The sequence below is a fragment of the Zeus faber genome (assembly GCF_960531495.2).
Source record: "Zeus faber genome assembly, chromosome: 1".
Taxonomy (NCBI): Eukaryota; Metazoa; Chordata; class Actinopteri; order Zeiformes; family Zeidae; genus Zeus; species Zeus faber.
Window position 1 is genome coordinate 46,943,185 of NC_137193.1, and position 16,786 is coordinate 46,959,970.

Sequence of the window (16,786 nt, forward strand, 5' to 3'; positions counted from 1 at the left end):
CATATCCAACCGGCCCAGACGCCGACTCCCAGCCTCACTCTCCTTCCCCGCAGCCCGCTTACCCCACCTCCTCCTCCACCTCATCCTCCACCCACCCTGCCTCCTCCCCTGGCCGTGATCGCCTCCCCAACCTAATCCACGTCCGCCGCCTCTCATCTCGCTCTTTATCTCGTCTAAGTAAGCACCTTTCTCATGGCTCCTTTCCATGAAGGGGGAGGCAAGAGGAGCATGAATACCCCCTCCCTCCCTCCCCCCTCCTCCATCCTCATTGCACATTGACCTCTGTTTGGTGTTATTATCAGAGTGATTGCTAAGCTCAGAGATGGATTTTTCCACAAAAAAAGAGTAAAAGGCTTTGCTTGATAGCTCCATATTTGTTAATGCACCACTCAATGCGGATGTAAGATAAATAAATATAATTGGTAAAGTAGGAAAATATACAGAGAGGAAAAAAATAAGTTCATTTTGAAATGCACCTAAAAAGTTTTCTGAATTATATTCATACTGTGGTTGTAAACATGTAGCACATAATTATAAAGGAAAATTGATTTCATTTGATTTTTTTTTTTTTTTTGTGATCTTTGAGGCCATACTCTCATTCTGCAAGTATTTTCTTTTTCAGAAAACAAATTCCATAATTTTATAGTGAATGTGTGATATGTGTTTGTATCTCTCTGTATGTGTTTAACCCAGGATCAGTTAAAATAACTGCAATTATAATGGACAGTGATGTTATGTTTTCAATCAATTATTAAGAAAATGTCCAGCTATCAGAGGTTCAAGTTCAAGTTATTTTTTTCCAAAAAACCTTTTAGCTTAAATATTTTTTTAAATGATTTGTCGATCAATTTCAAGACACTTTTACTGAGAACAAAACCAAACCATAATTCTTTCCAAACAGAGCGAGCGCTGCATCTGCTTCACCTCCATTCTTGCCTCCTGCTGCACTTCACCGCCGCTTTTCCATTCTCTCACAGGACCAAAGCTCCTTCTTCATCTTCATCTTCTTCTTCGTCTTCTTCCTCCTCCCTTCCTTGATCTGGATCGAGACTGGGAGAAGGATAACAAATAATGCATTTAGATCCGGAAGAGAGGAGCTGATTTTGGCGCGCTGAACAGGCAACCTAAACCCATTACCTAAGTGTCCTTTATCTTCCCATATGCTTTTGTTGTTTAATCAGCTTTGTATCTCTCCAAATCCTGGATTGAGATAACAAACAAATGGATGAACTCAGTGTGCGGAGGGAGAAAGCCGTTTTGCTGGCAGGGAGCTGGAAACAGCACAGCACTGCATAGTGGTGGCAGATGGAAACACAGGCAGGACGCTTCCCCCGTGCTGGATGATACACGTAATCTACATTTCCCCCTTTTTTTTTGTGAATAAAAAGTGAAAAGAATCTTATCTCTATACCTCTCACCACTTCCACTCAGTCGTCCACCCCCTCAAATAAAGTACAAAGTAGGAACAGTTTGGAGTGGTCTGTGGGGCCTGGAGGTCCCAGTGGGAGTTGAAGACTGGGACTCATCTGTGGGTGTGGGTTCGAGTCCCTCCATGGTTTAAGTGTGTATAGGACTGTTTTAAATTGCTTTTCAATGTCTTTATCTCTTATAAACTTTTTCTTTGTTTTTTTTAATTATTATTATTCTGCAACGGGAGCAGCCGAAAGAAGATGAAGAAGAAGATGAAGAAGAAGAAGAAGAAGAAGAAGAAGAAGAAGAAGAAGAAGAAGAAGAAGAAGAAGAAGAAGAAGAAGAAGAAGAAGAAGAAGATTTTATATAATGTGGCTTATGCCTTACAAAAAGCATTTTGAATTGCCCTTGTGTATGAAATGTGCCATATAAGATGAATAAAATACATCTGATCAAGACAGATCGCCAGATAGACAGATAGACAGACAGACAGACAGACAGACAGACAGACAGACAGACAGACAGACAGACAGCCAGACAGACAGATAGATAGATAGATAGATAGATAGATAGATAGATAGATATGCTATTAAATCAATAGCGGTGTTACAGCAGCACACTTAAGTATGATAGGCAATAGTAATAACAAAATAAAAATAAAACTAAATAGAAGAAAATGGCAATGTACAATAAACCTTCAAAAACAAAAATAAACAATACATTTAGATTGACAACTGAGAATATGAGAATAAGAGTCAAGTGAAGATGGAGTTGAGGTAGAACTAGGATATAAAGCACAAAAAACATATTTAATTGTCATTTGAATTCTATTTTTGGGACTCGGGGCCTTTAATTAATGCTCAAATAGCTGACCTTGGAAAAATAGGAAAGAAAAAAAAATTGAACTGAAACGGTTCCATTCAAACCAGAGTGATGGTTTGAAGGGTTCGAGATGGAAAGTGAGGTGTGTGTGTGTGTGTGTGTGTGTGTGTGTGTGTGTGTATGTGTGGTTGTGTTAATGTGTGTGTGAGTGTGTGAAGGGGAGTCGCCAGTGACCTGAATGTGCATCTCACAGCTCACTTCCCCCCAGGGTGGAGGGGCTCATCGCCTCCCCTCTCTCCATCCAACACATAGGCACACAACAACACACACACACACACACACACACACACATACACACACACACAGTCTGGGAATTCTGCGGTAAAATAGCCCTCATCCATTATCGGCACACACTCCCTCGTCTTGTGCCTCGGTTCAGCGGCTGCGCTGCCAAAGCACGTCTTCCAGCGCCAATGTCACACAATTACCTCTTAACTGCTCAAACAAATAGAGCGACCCGACGAGTGACATCAAATCAAAACTGTCACAGGTGATTGAGTCTAGTCATCAAGGAGGCCCGTCCGCTACCTGTCAGGAGAACGAGAGAAAGAGAGAGAAAGAGAGAGAGCGAAGGAGAGCACGGAGGAGAGGAGCGTGTGATAGCTGCTGTATAATAGACTCCTAATAATATATAAACACCCGCACTCTCATTTGTGCTCCACCCGTATTAAAGTTGGACACTGTGAGTGTGTACGATGCCCCACACACTCTCTCTCTCTCTCGCTGTCTCTCTCCTGGGACTCGAGATGCACAGAATGGGAAAATGGTGCCGTGCGCGCCTATCGGGAATAATGATGGGGGAAAATAATGGAAGATTGAAATTTCCATCCTCTGTGAACCATGTCGTCTGTGTCCGGGGAAAGACATTCGCTGATAATGGGGTTGGGATCAGACACAGGAAGAGGTTGAGACCTGATAGATGTTTCCTTTGTGGGGGGGGGGAAAGAACACAAAAAATGTATTACATTGGCGAGGAAAAACAAGCATTGGGTGTCATTTGCATCGAGAATGAAGTGTAAAAATGTGTCCATGTAAAGGAATGAGCAAACTCATAATATCATTTGAATTCAGAGACAGGGAGAGAGCGACGGGTGCCATGTGCATCAGAGTAAGAATTTGGGTTGAGTTGAGCCGCAGGGACGCGAGGAACACGGCGGTGTCAGTGTCACGATGTAAATTGAACAATGACACAGTCAACAGAGACGCCCGCCCGCCCACCGCAACAACACACCGGGGCCGTGACACTGACAAATGAAATATTTTCAGACGACTTAATCAGAGGAAATGGGGTTTGGTCTGCAGGTGACACCGGTCCCGCTCCGACGCCCGCAAGAAGAAAACTGATTGCCTGCCTGGAAACTCCTTCCATCTCTCTGTCTGCCTGTCTGTCTATTCACTGTCTGTCTGTCTGTCTGTCTGTCTCTCTGTTTGTCCCTCTCCCACGTCACTCTGAGCAGGGGGTTAGCGAGTGGAAATAGCAGCCATCAGATTCGATTACAGATAACCAGTGAAAGCTCTCCACAATTAAAGGTGCAGTGTGTGGAATTTACGGAACGGACTTGGCAGAAATTGGAAGGAAATATTCACAAGTATGTTTTGATTGGTGTATAATCCCACGAAAATAAGAATCGCTGTGTTGGCGTTGCCTTAGAATGAGCCGTTCTACATAGGGAGCGGGCACGCTTCACGGAGGACGCCGTTTGCACCGCCATTGGTCATTCAGTTGGTTGCGATCTGCAACCTTACCGCTAGATGCCACTAAATTCTAGATGCTGCACTTTTAAGTTAAACAGCAGTACAGGGATAATGAATTTGCAATAGTATATCTAAATTTAATTAGAAAACAAGCATAAACGTGGCCAGTGGCAACAGACGAACAACATATAGAGAAAGCAACAGAAACTTTTTTACAATCTAACCCTCAACTTAAAGGTACATTGGTAAGCTAATGAAAACATCTATCGTATTATTATGTCCACACGCACTGAGACCTGCTTTCCCACTGTGCCGCAGGTAACCAAGCAGCGGCGGAAACCGGTGATGGATTTCTTCGACCCGGGGGTTTGGTGGAAGGAAAGAGAGAGTCGGCAGTACAGGAAGCCATAACCCAACAACCAGAAAGTGTGAGGAAAGGGAGAGAAGGCATTAGCTTTATATGGTATTTTGCTCCAGGGCAGAAAGGCAAGTGTAACTGTTATTGTGCCACAGTTGACATATTTGACTCAAGAGCTTAGCACCTTTCATCCACCTTGGTCCTAGAAGTTCAAATAAGTGAGCCTTCAACTGGTAATCAGCCTCTTAAATCCGCCGGAAAACTCCGCTACCCCGGACTCGAACCAGGAAGTCGGGGAACTCGGACCGCTGTTCCAACTTTCCTTTGTACCTGGAATGCCGGGTACAGCTGCCCCTCCACAAGTTGGGAGATTGGTGGCTCGGGGTCCGGATATCAGTCTCTAGTGCGGTAGTCCCAAGCTGGGCATGAATCACGGCAAGGAGCCGCTGCCCTGTCACAGCGGCTGCAGATCAATGATAATTACCGCCATGACACGAGTACGCTTATTACTGAACAGGATCAGGGAGCCGCGGTGGCCGTGGGGCCCGATCAATAGTCCGGAAATAATGGCACTCTGGGGCCCTAGATTGGACTTTGCCACTAAACAAGCCATTACAGCCGCGTGCATGACAGCTTAGGTCTGGATATGCGTCCTAACTCTCCTTCTCCCGGAACCCTCTCTCTCGCAGCTCACCGGGATATGGCTCCCGCGTGCCTCGCCACTCAATCTTGTGGCGGACCGTTATGGGCAGGCGAGACACATGCCTCTGGGTTATGAGACGTGTTAACGGGAAGTGAGTGATGAGGGGGCGCCTGCCGCTACAACACAATGCGCTCCTCGGCGACAGGGCGGAGGAAAGGGTCTCGCAATGTGACCTGATGATTGCGACTGAGCAAGGAGATCAAACGCAGCCGCTTTGAATACCGACGTACACACACACACAGACACACGCAGTGCACGTACAAAGCAAACACATCAATGCGTCTGTGCGATGCTGATCCGTCTATGGCAGCCCTCATCTTCTCCTCTCTTTGATTTTTACCATATCCCTCCTCCAGATCCCTTGTTTTTTTCCTTTCCCTTTTTTAATCCGGTCACACCTGTAATCGGGCTTGGCGACAGGAAACTTCAGAGAATCAATTAGGCCCCCCCTCATCCCGGAGCCAAGACGATTCCTCTCGACTTGAGCCGCAAACTCCTTCTATCAGGAGTCATTCTGCCTGCCTAACACCCAGACTCCTCTCTCCTGAGCCCGGATAGGTTTGACTCTAAGCCTCTAAAACGTTGACAACCCAAAGCGCCTTTCTCTAGGCAAGCCCTAACCGCCTGCCTCACCCCGGCCCCCTTCTCCTCTTCCCAACCATCATCATGACTAAATAAAGAAGGATTTGTTTTCCTCTGCACCGCCACCCGTGATAATAGTGCCGTGTTACGGCCTCACATTCTCAATTAAATAAACAGTCCCCTGAAAAAAAAACGATTTCACCTGCATCTTGCGCCGCTGCTCCGACAAGAAAGGAAGGTGAAGGTGGCGATTCCTCCTCTCTTTGTCCGAGTGGAAAAAAATAGCCGCCGAGGTGGTTTCATTGTGGACGCCGTTGTTTGTAAATGCCCTCATGTCGCACAAAGGGAAACATAAACCTGGGACCCTCCTGCCAGCTACAGCAGGAGCCTCTGGAACAAACAGAACATTGAGGGGTCAGATTTAATCCCTCTGGCCCGGGTTTTTGTATTCAGATTAGAGACCAGAGAGGATTTGCAGGAGCTGGGAGTCTCTTGTTAAAAGGCTGTGTTCTCCACTTAACCTGCAATTTACCTGTCACTTAAACCTGCCGCGCCGATCATCGCCACCTCTCGGGCTGTTTTCTGATCCTTCCACAACTCTGGATAAAGGCTTTGTGGTCACCTGACGGAATGGGGGAATTTAACAACACATGCAAATTAGTAAAGACGCAGAACTTTCTCAAGAGGATCTCTGATAAGGTGCTAATCACATGAGATTCTATAAATTTGACGCACAAGGTACAAGTTTCAACTCTCTCTTATACGCAAACATCAACCACTTTTACCTTGTTGGGCCTTCCCTGATATGCTGGCATTCAGTGTGCACCCAGTGGAATGGCAAGGCAGTGGAATGGATACCCAGGGGTCATAGCTGGAACATGAAGTGAAGCTTTTTTTCCTGTTAAAATGCTTTTCGGGCCTCATTTCGTAGTGACTGTGTGGGGAGAAAGGGAAGGCAGGGGACAGAGAGAGAGAGAGGGTATGACATGCAGCAAAGGGCCTTGTGTTGGAGCTGAACCCGGTCTGCTGCGGTAAGGACTCAGCCTTGAAGATGGTGTGTTCTACCCGGGAGCCCCCCCCAGAGCGAAGCTTTTGACTTGATTTGTTTCGTGAACGTTCCCCATCTGGGCGGCTGGGAAAGTCTGGCAAGGAAACGTGACCTCCTCGCAGCCTCCATCACCCTCTCGCCCCCGCCTGGCATGATTCATCTCGGCCGAACCCAAAGTCAGGCAAATGAAAGTGCCACTATCATTCCGGCCCCGCCTCATCTATCTCTTCCTCTCCTGTGGTTTCTCCTGCCCTCCGCTGGACGGCCACAACACCGCTTTAAATCTTCCTACTGACCGGTTTTGCGCCCCGGTCCTCGACAGCACTGAAGTGGTACATTTGTTTATTTCGCCCGCTGCAGCCCAGAGAAGTGATGGCGGCGATGCTGAGACATTATCAGTCACTCAGCGGCTGCCAAAGCTCCTTGAGCCTCTCCTGCCTCTTTTTTTTTTTTTTTTTGCCCACCAAACAACTGCGTGGCTCGTGATGGAGATTTGCGCGAGTCTTTGATACGTCTCCTAATCTCCCCCTAAACTATCCCACTGGTTTTAACAGCCTTACGCATTAGCCTATGTCTTATAACTTAAGAGTTATCGTTACAGGCTAAATTTAGACATCCTTTCTTGAAACTCCGGGATCCTAAGACTCAAGGCAGCTTGGAAGCCGTGCGCACGCAGCAGGAGAAATTATATAAATCTTCCCCGAACATAACAAAAGGATATGAAACTTCCTATTGTTTTAGAAAAACTGGAACCTTCTTCCGCTGAGCCATAACAGATTAAAACGGGGACTTGGGGGGAAACAATCATTTGTGTGGAGGGGATGTTTGTTTGATCGAAAAGTAAAATAAATGGAAAACTTTCCGTAGGCCCAAAGTGAAGGGCTTGGGAATGGGGGATAAAAATGTATGTTCCTCCTCGAGAAACACATTAACTTGATTTCCCCCAGAAAGGATCTTAGTATCTCTGCTCATCTTTCCATTCTCCTTCCCTTGCTTTCTGCTTCATCCCCAACTTTTTTACCCCCCCCACCCGGACCTATTCACCGTGGTCCCCCGTGAGAGTTTCCTGGCGGAGCCCACCTGTCCGCCCGCACATCAGGCCTGTCCCCGGTGGGCTTCCGTGTTAAACTCCAGCATTAAAACCCATTACGGAGCTATCAGCTCGCCCGTAATGCTGTCTAACCACCTCATTTCCCTAAGTGTCAGCCCCGTCCGTCACCGGAGGCTTGGGCCGCACGCTCTCCTCTGAAGGTCCCGGCTGCTCCGAAGGTGCTGCGCACCTCCTTGCCTCCCCGTCCTCATCAGAAACAGGATAGAACGCTCAATCTGTGGAAATATGTCAGGGCTAAAGTGACAGGGGACATGGGGGCCGGGGCGGGGGGACTTTGGAATGAAAGTGTTGGCTTTTCCCATTTACCATATCCACTCTATTAGTCAGAGCGGCGCAGTCAATCAGGACCCCATTTTGATTCGAGGGAAGGCATGGAGAGAAGTGGGACACGGGTTAGAGGCGGCGAGATGGCTGACGGTCACGGCCTGGCTCTTCCAGCTCAGCCCAAATCAGTTTTGGAGAGTCGGCGGCCGTGTGAAAATGGATTATTACCAAACAGATTCCAGTGGGACTCCTGTCCTTGTTAGCTAAGCAGATGAAGGGGTGTGGGCCTGTGCTGGGACGTACACGCACGTGGATGTTTGTGTGCACGTGTTTGGGTCGTGGTGGTGGTGGTGGGAGGGGGGTGGGGGTGGGGGGGGGGGTAATGAGAGGGGGCGAGGTCACATTTGAAAGCAAAATGAATGTGTGTATGTTTGTGTACTATATGCTCATGTGTTTTTTTTGTACATGTGTGCATGTGTGTGTGTGTGTGTGTGTGTGTGTGTGTGTGTGTGTGTGTGTGTGTGTGTGTGTGTGTGTGTGTGTGTGTGTGTGAGTCTATGTATGTGCATTCCATCCATCCAGTGCACCGCCCCCTCTCTTTCTAACATCCTCCAGGTCTCTCCACACACCTTTCTGTGAAATGATTTGGTAAATATGGAATGGGGCCCCTAGGCCACACAGGCCTGGTACCTCTTTAGGAGTGGATAATTGACTCCTTTTCCTCCTTGATAATTCATTGCTTGCATATGCCAGCTAATACATCAGCTGGAACTGGCCCTGGTCCTCATCTCCCCTGACACACACACACACACAAACACACACACACACACACACACGCACACACACATACACGCACACACACACAGCACCCAGAGGAATCAGTGAGTGTGATGAGAGTCGGCAGAAAAAGCGTGGATGACAAATGGGAGCACTTCTAGATCTTTGAATGAATTATGTCTCCTAAATACCTTGAGCGGAGGCGACTGTCAGCCGGCATCTATACTAATCTGGGACAAAATATGACCAGCTCGGCTTTAAAGGGCTGCTAGAGAATGAGGCGAGAAATGAATAGAGCAATCAGGCCATTAAAATGTGATGTCCGATTCAGTTTTGGTGGACATTTGCGCATTTATCTTGAGACGGTAATATCCACCCCCTCTTTGCTTTAATGCCACAGACTCAATGAAATAGATTAGGATTATTATAACCGGACAGAGATATCATTTGTTTTACAATGGCAGAGTCAGCACTTATAGCCGTCATTAGGAATTAAATATGGTCTGTTTGGAGAGACCCGCTGCAAAGATGACAGCAAGGGAAGGATAATATGAATTGTTCTTCATTTGGAGTTAAATCCCCATTCTGCTCCACAATAGAGGCGGGGCGGGAGGCAGCGATGGCAAACTTCAAAAGGGAAAAGATAAACGACTTAAATGCAAAATGTAGGCGGACCTCAGATGAGCCAGCCAGTGTTAGGAAGGTTCTGAATAAAACACAGTGGGTCACTCACCTGCGTGATTTGTTTCAAAGAGGGAGTCAAAGACATTGTACCCTTGCTATTGTTCTATCTCCCCCAAATATTTCCTTTGGGAAATGTGTTTTTTCAGCTGCTCAGCAGAGACCTGGCTGAGGGTTCAGGGCCACATGGCGCATCAGGCCCAAGGACGCTTGAGTTAGAATAGCACTTTATCATGCCAAAACCATAGGAAGTATACTTTTAAAATAGTTGACTATTTTGATCACCAAAAGTAATCAAAAAATACATCCAATTGATATGTTTAATATACTTCAGCACATCTTAAGAACAACTTCCAACACACTAAGTACAACAAATTATTTCATGCAATTTTTGTACATTCATAATTTTTTTGGCCAATTTTTTTATATTAATTGTGAATACATTAAAAAAGTATACAAAGTATACTTACTTTCAGTACACTTAAGTATAGTGTTTTACTTGTGTGTAAGTGTGAGGCCTAAGGACACTGGAGCTAGAATAGCATCACTTCATTATGTTTCAGAACCAAAATAACATCTTCTCTCGCATGATCAACACATGACAGAGTTCTTCAGGAATCATCCCATTTCCGTCCTTACCCTCCATTTTACGATGAATATCAGGTCTTGGTATTTAATGTTCACTTCGACTACTCTGAGAACTTTTTATGTGCTGGTTAACAAATTAATAAACCACTTGCACAAAACAAGATAAGACGACAGGGCATCCGTCAGATGTTGAACAAAATGAAAATATTTCTTACGTACATGTAAAATACATTAGATATTAATTTTCTATTTCGTTTCTATGTTTCTTTATTATAGATCTTATATTATATGTATTATGCATATATTGTTTCAATAATAGATCAGCAATGATTTGATGTTGGATGCTCTCGCAGGCCACGGACTGCAGTGCGCGTTGTGCGAATGACTGCGCTGCCCTCTAGTGGCGCCAAACTAAAACTAAACTAATCTGCGACTTCACAAAAATGGTTTCGGCAGCTATCAACCCCTTAAACAGCAAACTAGCAGAGTGTGGTACAGCCGAAAAATGAAAAGTAACTGTTACATCACAAGAAACATTTGGCCTTTGAAATTAAAAAATGAATCTCGTTTGATCAAGGTCAGTGCATATACCATTAAAAAAAAGAAATGGTTGGTTTCTGTTTGTTCACAGTAATTCGATTAGACTTACTTACCTAGACTTAGTTCCTCCCGTTCCTTCTGGAACATTGGGCGACGAGTCCCCTCCATTTGCTCTGGTCCCTGGCGACCCTTCTTGCTCCATGCCAGCTGACACCCATTTCATTTAGGTCTTCCTTGGCCTCCTTCCTAGGTCTGTCTCCATGTCTTCGTCGGCCTCCCTCTCTTCCTCTTTCCACCCTCTGGCATCCAGTCCACTGCCACACTTGCCGGTCTCTCTCTTGGCAGTTGGAGTACGTGCCCAGCCATTCTCTTTCTCCTGGCAGAGACAATATCGGACAGGGCTGCCACCCCTGCCCTCTTCATCACCTCCTCGTTGGTGAGGTGATCCCTCCATGAGATCCTCAAGATGGATCTGAGGCATCGTCGGTGGAAGACATCCAACTTGTTGGTGATGCTGGCTGTCTTCATCCACGTCTCACAGGCGTAGGTCGCTGTTGGGATGACCACTGACATGTAGAGGCGTAGCTTGGTGTCCGTATTGAAGGCTTCGGACGACCAGATGTTGCGGAGCCGTTGGAATACTCCTACAGCTTTGCCGATTCTGGTTCGTACATCTTTCTCCACATCTCCTGTATTTGAGATGTTACTTCCAAGGTATGTGAAGTTCTCAACGTACTCTACGTCATGTTCGCCTACAGTGAGAGGTGGAGGGTGTTGGTCCTGTCCGACCGTCATGGCCTTGGTCTTTTCTTTGCTTATCAGTAGGCCGACCTTTTCCCCGTGCTTGTGGAGGTTGCTGGTCATCTCTTGGAGTAAGAGGTGGGTATGACTGAACAGAGCCAAATCGTCCGCAAAGTCCAGGTCGGCCAGTCTGTCCCCTCCCCACTTGATGCCGAAGATCTCACGAGTCTTCCTCATAATTCGATTAGGGTCGGGCTTTTAAATGTAACAATTTAATTAATTAACTATTTCATATTTGAATAGTTAATCTGTGTTTATTGATGTGTGCACATATTGTGTTTAATTTCAATTTTACCACTTTCTTTTGATTTATTGCACTGTTCTGTCAACTTCTGCTGCTGTGACCGACGGGATCAACGGCGTTATCAAACTTGTAATGCATGTTGTAATAGATTATATTAGTTTAATAATTATCGTTAAACAAATACTGGAGGATATAACATATGTTGTGTATTAATAATTCAGAAATATACTAATATTTTAAAGCTCCCAGAGTTCTTTTTATGTAATATTACCAAGCATGCGCAGATGCTGTTCCTGAAACATTGGCCGCAGTCTTTCTGTCAAAACGCAGGAACCAGTTTTAAGTGAAATAGAATAACATAAGCCCAAATAACAGCCTTATTTAAGCGGATGCCACTGTGTGGTTTTAACGGGCAACAGAAGACAAGAACTGCTCTCCCCATTGGTCATTATTGATATTTTATGTTTAAAAAATAGAAAATTATTCTGACAATGGCGCGAGGGGGTTTTCTGAGAGAAGGAGGTGTGTGGCTGTCATTATGTTCACCTCATTTTGTTGTAGACATGAGATCAGTTCATATCACGTATCTGTCCTATGGATGAACCCCACAAACATTGTGTAGTTTTTGACAATTAACAGCGCCATCATGCCACCAGGTCACCCTCACACTCAGCCTTAGTCTCCGGGTGCTTTAAAATGCACACTTGTGTAGGCAGTTTTGAAAAGGTCCCCTGAATTAATATTGTATTTAAAATCGAATTGAACATATTCATAATCTTTTTCTTGTCCCACTGTCTTCTTCAAACTGTGTGTCTTTATTCTTCTTATAGATCGCCCCTGGAGACATAGACAGAGACATAAACATAGACATAGAAAGAGAAAAATAGCCTCCTGCCAATTTTGGGAAGATTTTCAAGACTCTTCTGTAAAAAAGATCCTCCAAAAGGTTGGTTTCCTGTTAATTCTCAGGCAGCTCGGTTCCTCTTTCTCTGTAAGTCCCTCACCCACAAGAAAGTGAGTAGAAAAAGCGCATGTTGAACCCACAATCTCTCATTAACCCTTCGCGCCTCAGGTCTGTACAAGAGCTGTCTCCTCCTCTCATCTGATTGAAGGAACCTCTGCTTGGATGGGAAATGAAGGACTTGAACCTGTGACAGGAGCACTGAAAGGCAGTTTCCGAACCTGTCACACGACATCGTCCTGCTGGGATCCAGCTGCTCTGAGAGGATCTTCACTGGTTTCTCTTGACATAATAAACTTGACTATAAAGGTGACATCACAACCATGTCCCTCTGCAGGCTGGCGCTATGCTCATCTGGATCACACGACGCAATAACCCTCAGACTCCAATCAGGGACACTTTCGAACAACAACTAAGTTGGTTCTCATTCAAACCCATGGCTTAGTGGTTACTGGGCATCGGCTTATCACACCGAGCGAAACGCTTGCACTGTCCTCTGGAAATGTTCATATCATCAGGTTGAGTTTCTCCACAAAACACTATAGCGAGCTACATGCAGACGCAGGAGCTCCAAGAAATATTTTCCAGCAGAGGTTCCAGGGGGTCCCCAGCAAAATGAATACTCTGGATCCCAGAGACTTAATGTGATCAAACAGGCTGTGGCGTTTGTGTGAAAATAGAAGACAGCCCTATGTTTAATAAAAAAATCGAAATATCAAGAATCTATAGACAGGCCTTATCAAACAAAGAAGCGAGAATTGTGGTTGAAAGCCACTTATGTTAAGACTCCTGTGTCATTAATAATTCACTTTGCAATTAACACACTTGCATGTTTTGGTTAAAATAATGCAGACATTCAATTAAAAGACACTACGTACAGTTTGTATATGGGTTGCTAAAATTCAACAGGTTATGCTGAAAATGGCATTTTAAAATCTTTTTCCATGTGCCCCATGAGCACCTGGCCCTCTTAAGGTCTCTGAACAGGTGTGGCCATTACATATTACAATATTACATTCACGTAAGCATATCCCAATAACAGTGGGATTCATTTCATTTGTATCAAATCATTTCACGGAAGTTAGTAAAAGTAGGCGTGGCCATACAGTATATGTCAGATTCTTGTCTTATTAATTTATTAACACCTACACTGACTATTTGTAACCATTCACTCCTGTAATAAAAAAAAGACTACGAGCAGCAGCAGCAGCTTGTATTATCTTTTCCACTGTGTGGTGCGGTGTGTGTGTACAGAGCAGACTGTGTTTGTGGACGCTGTGGCTGTGATGATGGTAAAACAGCATCACGTCCAGCAGATGTTGGGTCTGATGCCAAGTGATGGACAGCACGGTGGGAAGTGAAATGTTTGCCTTCACTGCTCTGGCTCTTCTCTGATAAGGAGGAGTTATCTCAACACCCGGTGCAGCCTGAGAGTGTGATAGGGCTCTAATGGATTTTCTCCTCAAAGGACCCATTGATGATTATTGGCTCAGTTGAGACAAAAACTCTGCTTGATGCGGAAAAAAGGGATACAAAAAAGCCTCCAGCTTTTAGTTCAAAGGTACCTCATGCTTGAAATATAGATATAGATGGATCAATAGATAGATAAATCAATAGATAGATAGATAGATAGATAGATAGATAGATAGATAGATAGATAGATAGATAGATAGATAGATAGATAGATAGATAGATAGATAGATATAGACACAGACAGACAGATAGATAGATAGATAGCTAGACAGACAGACAGACAGACAGACAGACAGACAGACAGACAGACAGACAGACAGACAGACAGACAGATAGATAGATAGATACTTATTCATAACCAGAGGGAAAATTCAGTGTCATGTCAAAAATTGGCCAGGATTTAAAAGGTTCATAGATGACAAAAAAAAAAAAAAAAGATCTTGTGACTCAGATCTCTTTTTTTGCCAGGGTTATCTTGAGGTGCAGCTATCACAAAAACATGTGTGTTCTATAAAATCAAAATAGATTCATTTATGTGGTGACCTGCATATTGCAAATAACCAGAATAACAGAAAAAGGGCATTCAAAAGGAATTGTTGTTTACATGTGATCTTGTAAGCACATGTTACATATACAGGAATCTGGTAATTCACATTCAACCAAATCAAAGCATGCCATGTAATGTTATTTAATTTATTACAGATTACTATCAGTATCAGTAGGTACTATCCGTATCAATAAGATTCACCAGTCCCATCCATTACTGACAGCCAAAAGGAATTTATATCAACAACTACGGCTTGGAGATATGTCGATATCATATTGATATTATGATATAATATAATATGTGAATATTGTGATCTTGTTAAAATCTGGAAGGCAATATTGCAGTAAAGTAATGCAATTTTCAGAAATTCAGAGACAGTTCTAGCTGCTTGGTCATAAGATCCACATAATGATTAATCAAATAACTAATGATTGTTTCTCAAATATTTCTATTCACGCACAAATAGTCAACCCCAAAAAATGGTGAAATGATCGATCAATCAAAATAAATTGTGATGTTTGGTTTTCTCAATAATGCCCAGCCTTAACAACAACTACATCAACCTCATATTTCTTCAATATTATTTTTATATATTGATGCAGTGAATGAATGGAAAATCTTGGATATTGTTTGGATTTTGAGATTACAATATGGTCACATTCTATCAATTCTCAACAAATATGAAAATGACCCAGAAGCTTATTACTCATGTCCATACTATAGTGCAAGTGTTATGTGAAGGCAGAATCTGAACACCCCGTCTCAGGGGTCAGGGGTCATTTGGGTTGACCTCCTCACGGCACACTTCCCGTGTTCTCTCCTCGTGGCTGGAGCTGGACTTGTGCGAGGAGCTGGGGGAGTTGGTGGGACTAAGCTGGACGGCCGTAGTGTCCTGCAGCGTGTGCTCGCTGGTCTCCATTTCAAACGCCGCCCCCATCCTCATCAGACCCCCCCAGCTCTCCCCCGCCACTCCCCCGCGGGCCAGGTTCCCCGGGGGCCTCCTGCTGGACACGCAGCACACCGTGAAGAAGGCAAAGGCCATGACTAAGAGCAGCGGGCCGATGATGATCGGGGGGTTCCCGGTGGGGACGAAGGTGCCGAAGGCGAAGGCGCCCACCAGGGTGATGTTGATGCCGGCCAGCATGACACACAGGCCGCAGGCGCAGCACAAAGCCGGGGAGGGGAGGCTCTGCGGCTGCACCAGGCCCCCACGCTGCATGGGAGCCTTCCTTGGAGCCGAGGAGGGTCTGGAGGTTTTAGAAGGTTTCGAGGGTTTGTCAGGGAAGACCATTTTCTCAAGGCAGAGGACTGGCCGGCTGACTCCTCATCACTCTAGAGACAAGATGAAAATGTGGCTGAAAGAGGAGAAAAGGGAGGAGAGGTTGATAAAGACAAAATCTTCCATCCTAATTTCCATATGAACGAATCCATTTTTATTTTACAAGAAATTCCTTAAAGAATACTGTAGGTTCACTCTTTTTCAATGCATCATTTTCAGGGTTCATAGCACAACCTCAACGCTTTATTATTAAGGAACGCATCACTCTGCTGCAACAAATAATTATGCTTAAATGCAGTCCAATGGGGAAAACGTTTTTTGAAACGTCTCGTATTTGAAATGGGGAGCCCACAATATAGACAGTCCTTACAAAACATGCAAAAAAAAAATCGAGTGCCTAATTTGAGTTTCCAGTTTGTGAAAAGGAAATTAAAAAATATATTACGACACGTTTGCCCCAATAGACTGCATTTAAACTGAAAGAATCTGCGGCAGATTGTGCTATGAACAGTTGTAATATAAAATATGCCAACCAACATCTTAATAAGGACTTGGTTGAAAAATGAAAAAATAAAAAAATCAAATCTTTAAATTCGATTCCACTAAGTGTACTACCAATCGATGGATCTTACTGAAAATAAACAAATAAACAAATAAAAAAAAATTTAAACATCCATGTTTTCATCATAATCGGTGATGGATTTGTTTGACCACGTACAAAATAATGACTTTTAAAATGGCAAAAGGACAGTTCAGATTAATTCCGTTTGCAGACGCGCCAGTTACAGGAATTGATGGTTTACTTACGCATGATTACTGATCAGTCCCGTGATCCTGTTCAA

The 16,786-nt window shown here is 44.4% G+C and overlaps 1 protein-coding gene across 1 annotated transcript; it reads right to left on the bottom strand.

Annotated features, from left to right (window-relative positions):
• Positions 1-15,434: 15,434 nt before the first annotated feature.
• Positions 15,435-15,956, bottom strand: LOC307227482 (transmembrane protein 275-like; the record flags this gene model as incomplete). The annotated part of the gene is made up of 1 exon (XM_079996825.1): positions 15,435-15,956. One exon carries the CDS (start codon positions 15,954-15,956, stop codon positions 15,435-15,437), a length of 522 nt encoding a protein of 173 aa, XP_079852951.1.
• Positions 15,957-16,786: the final 830 nt, after the last annotated feature.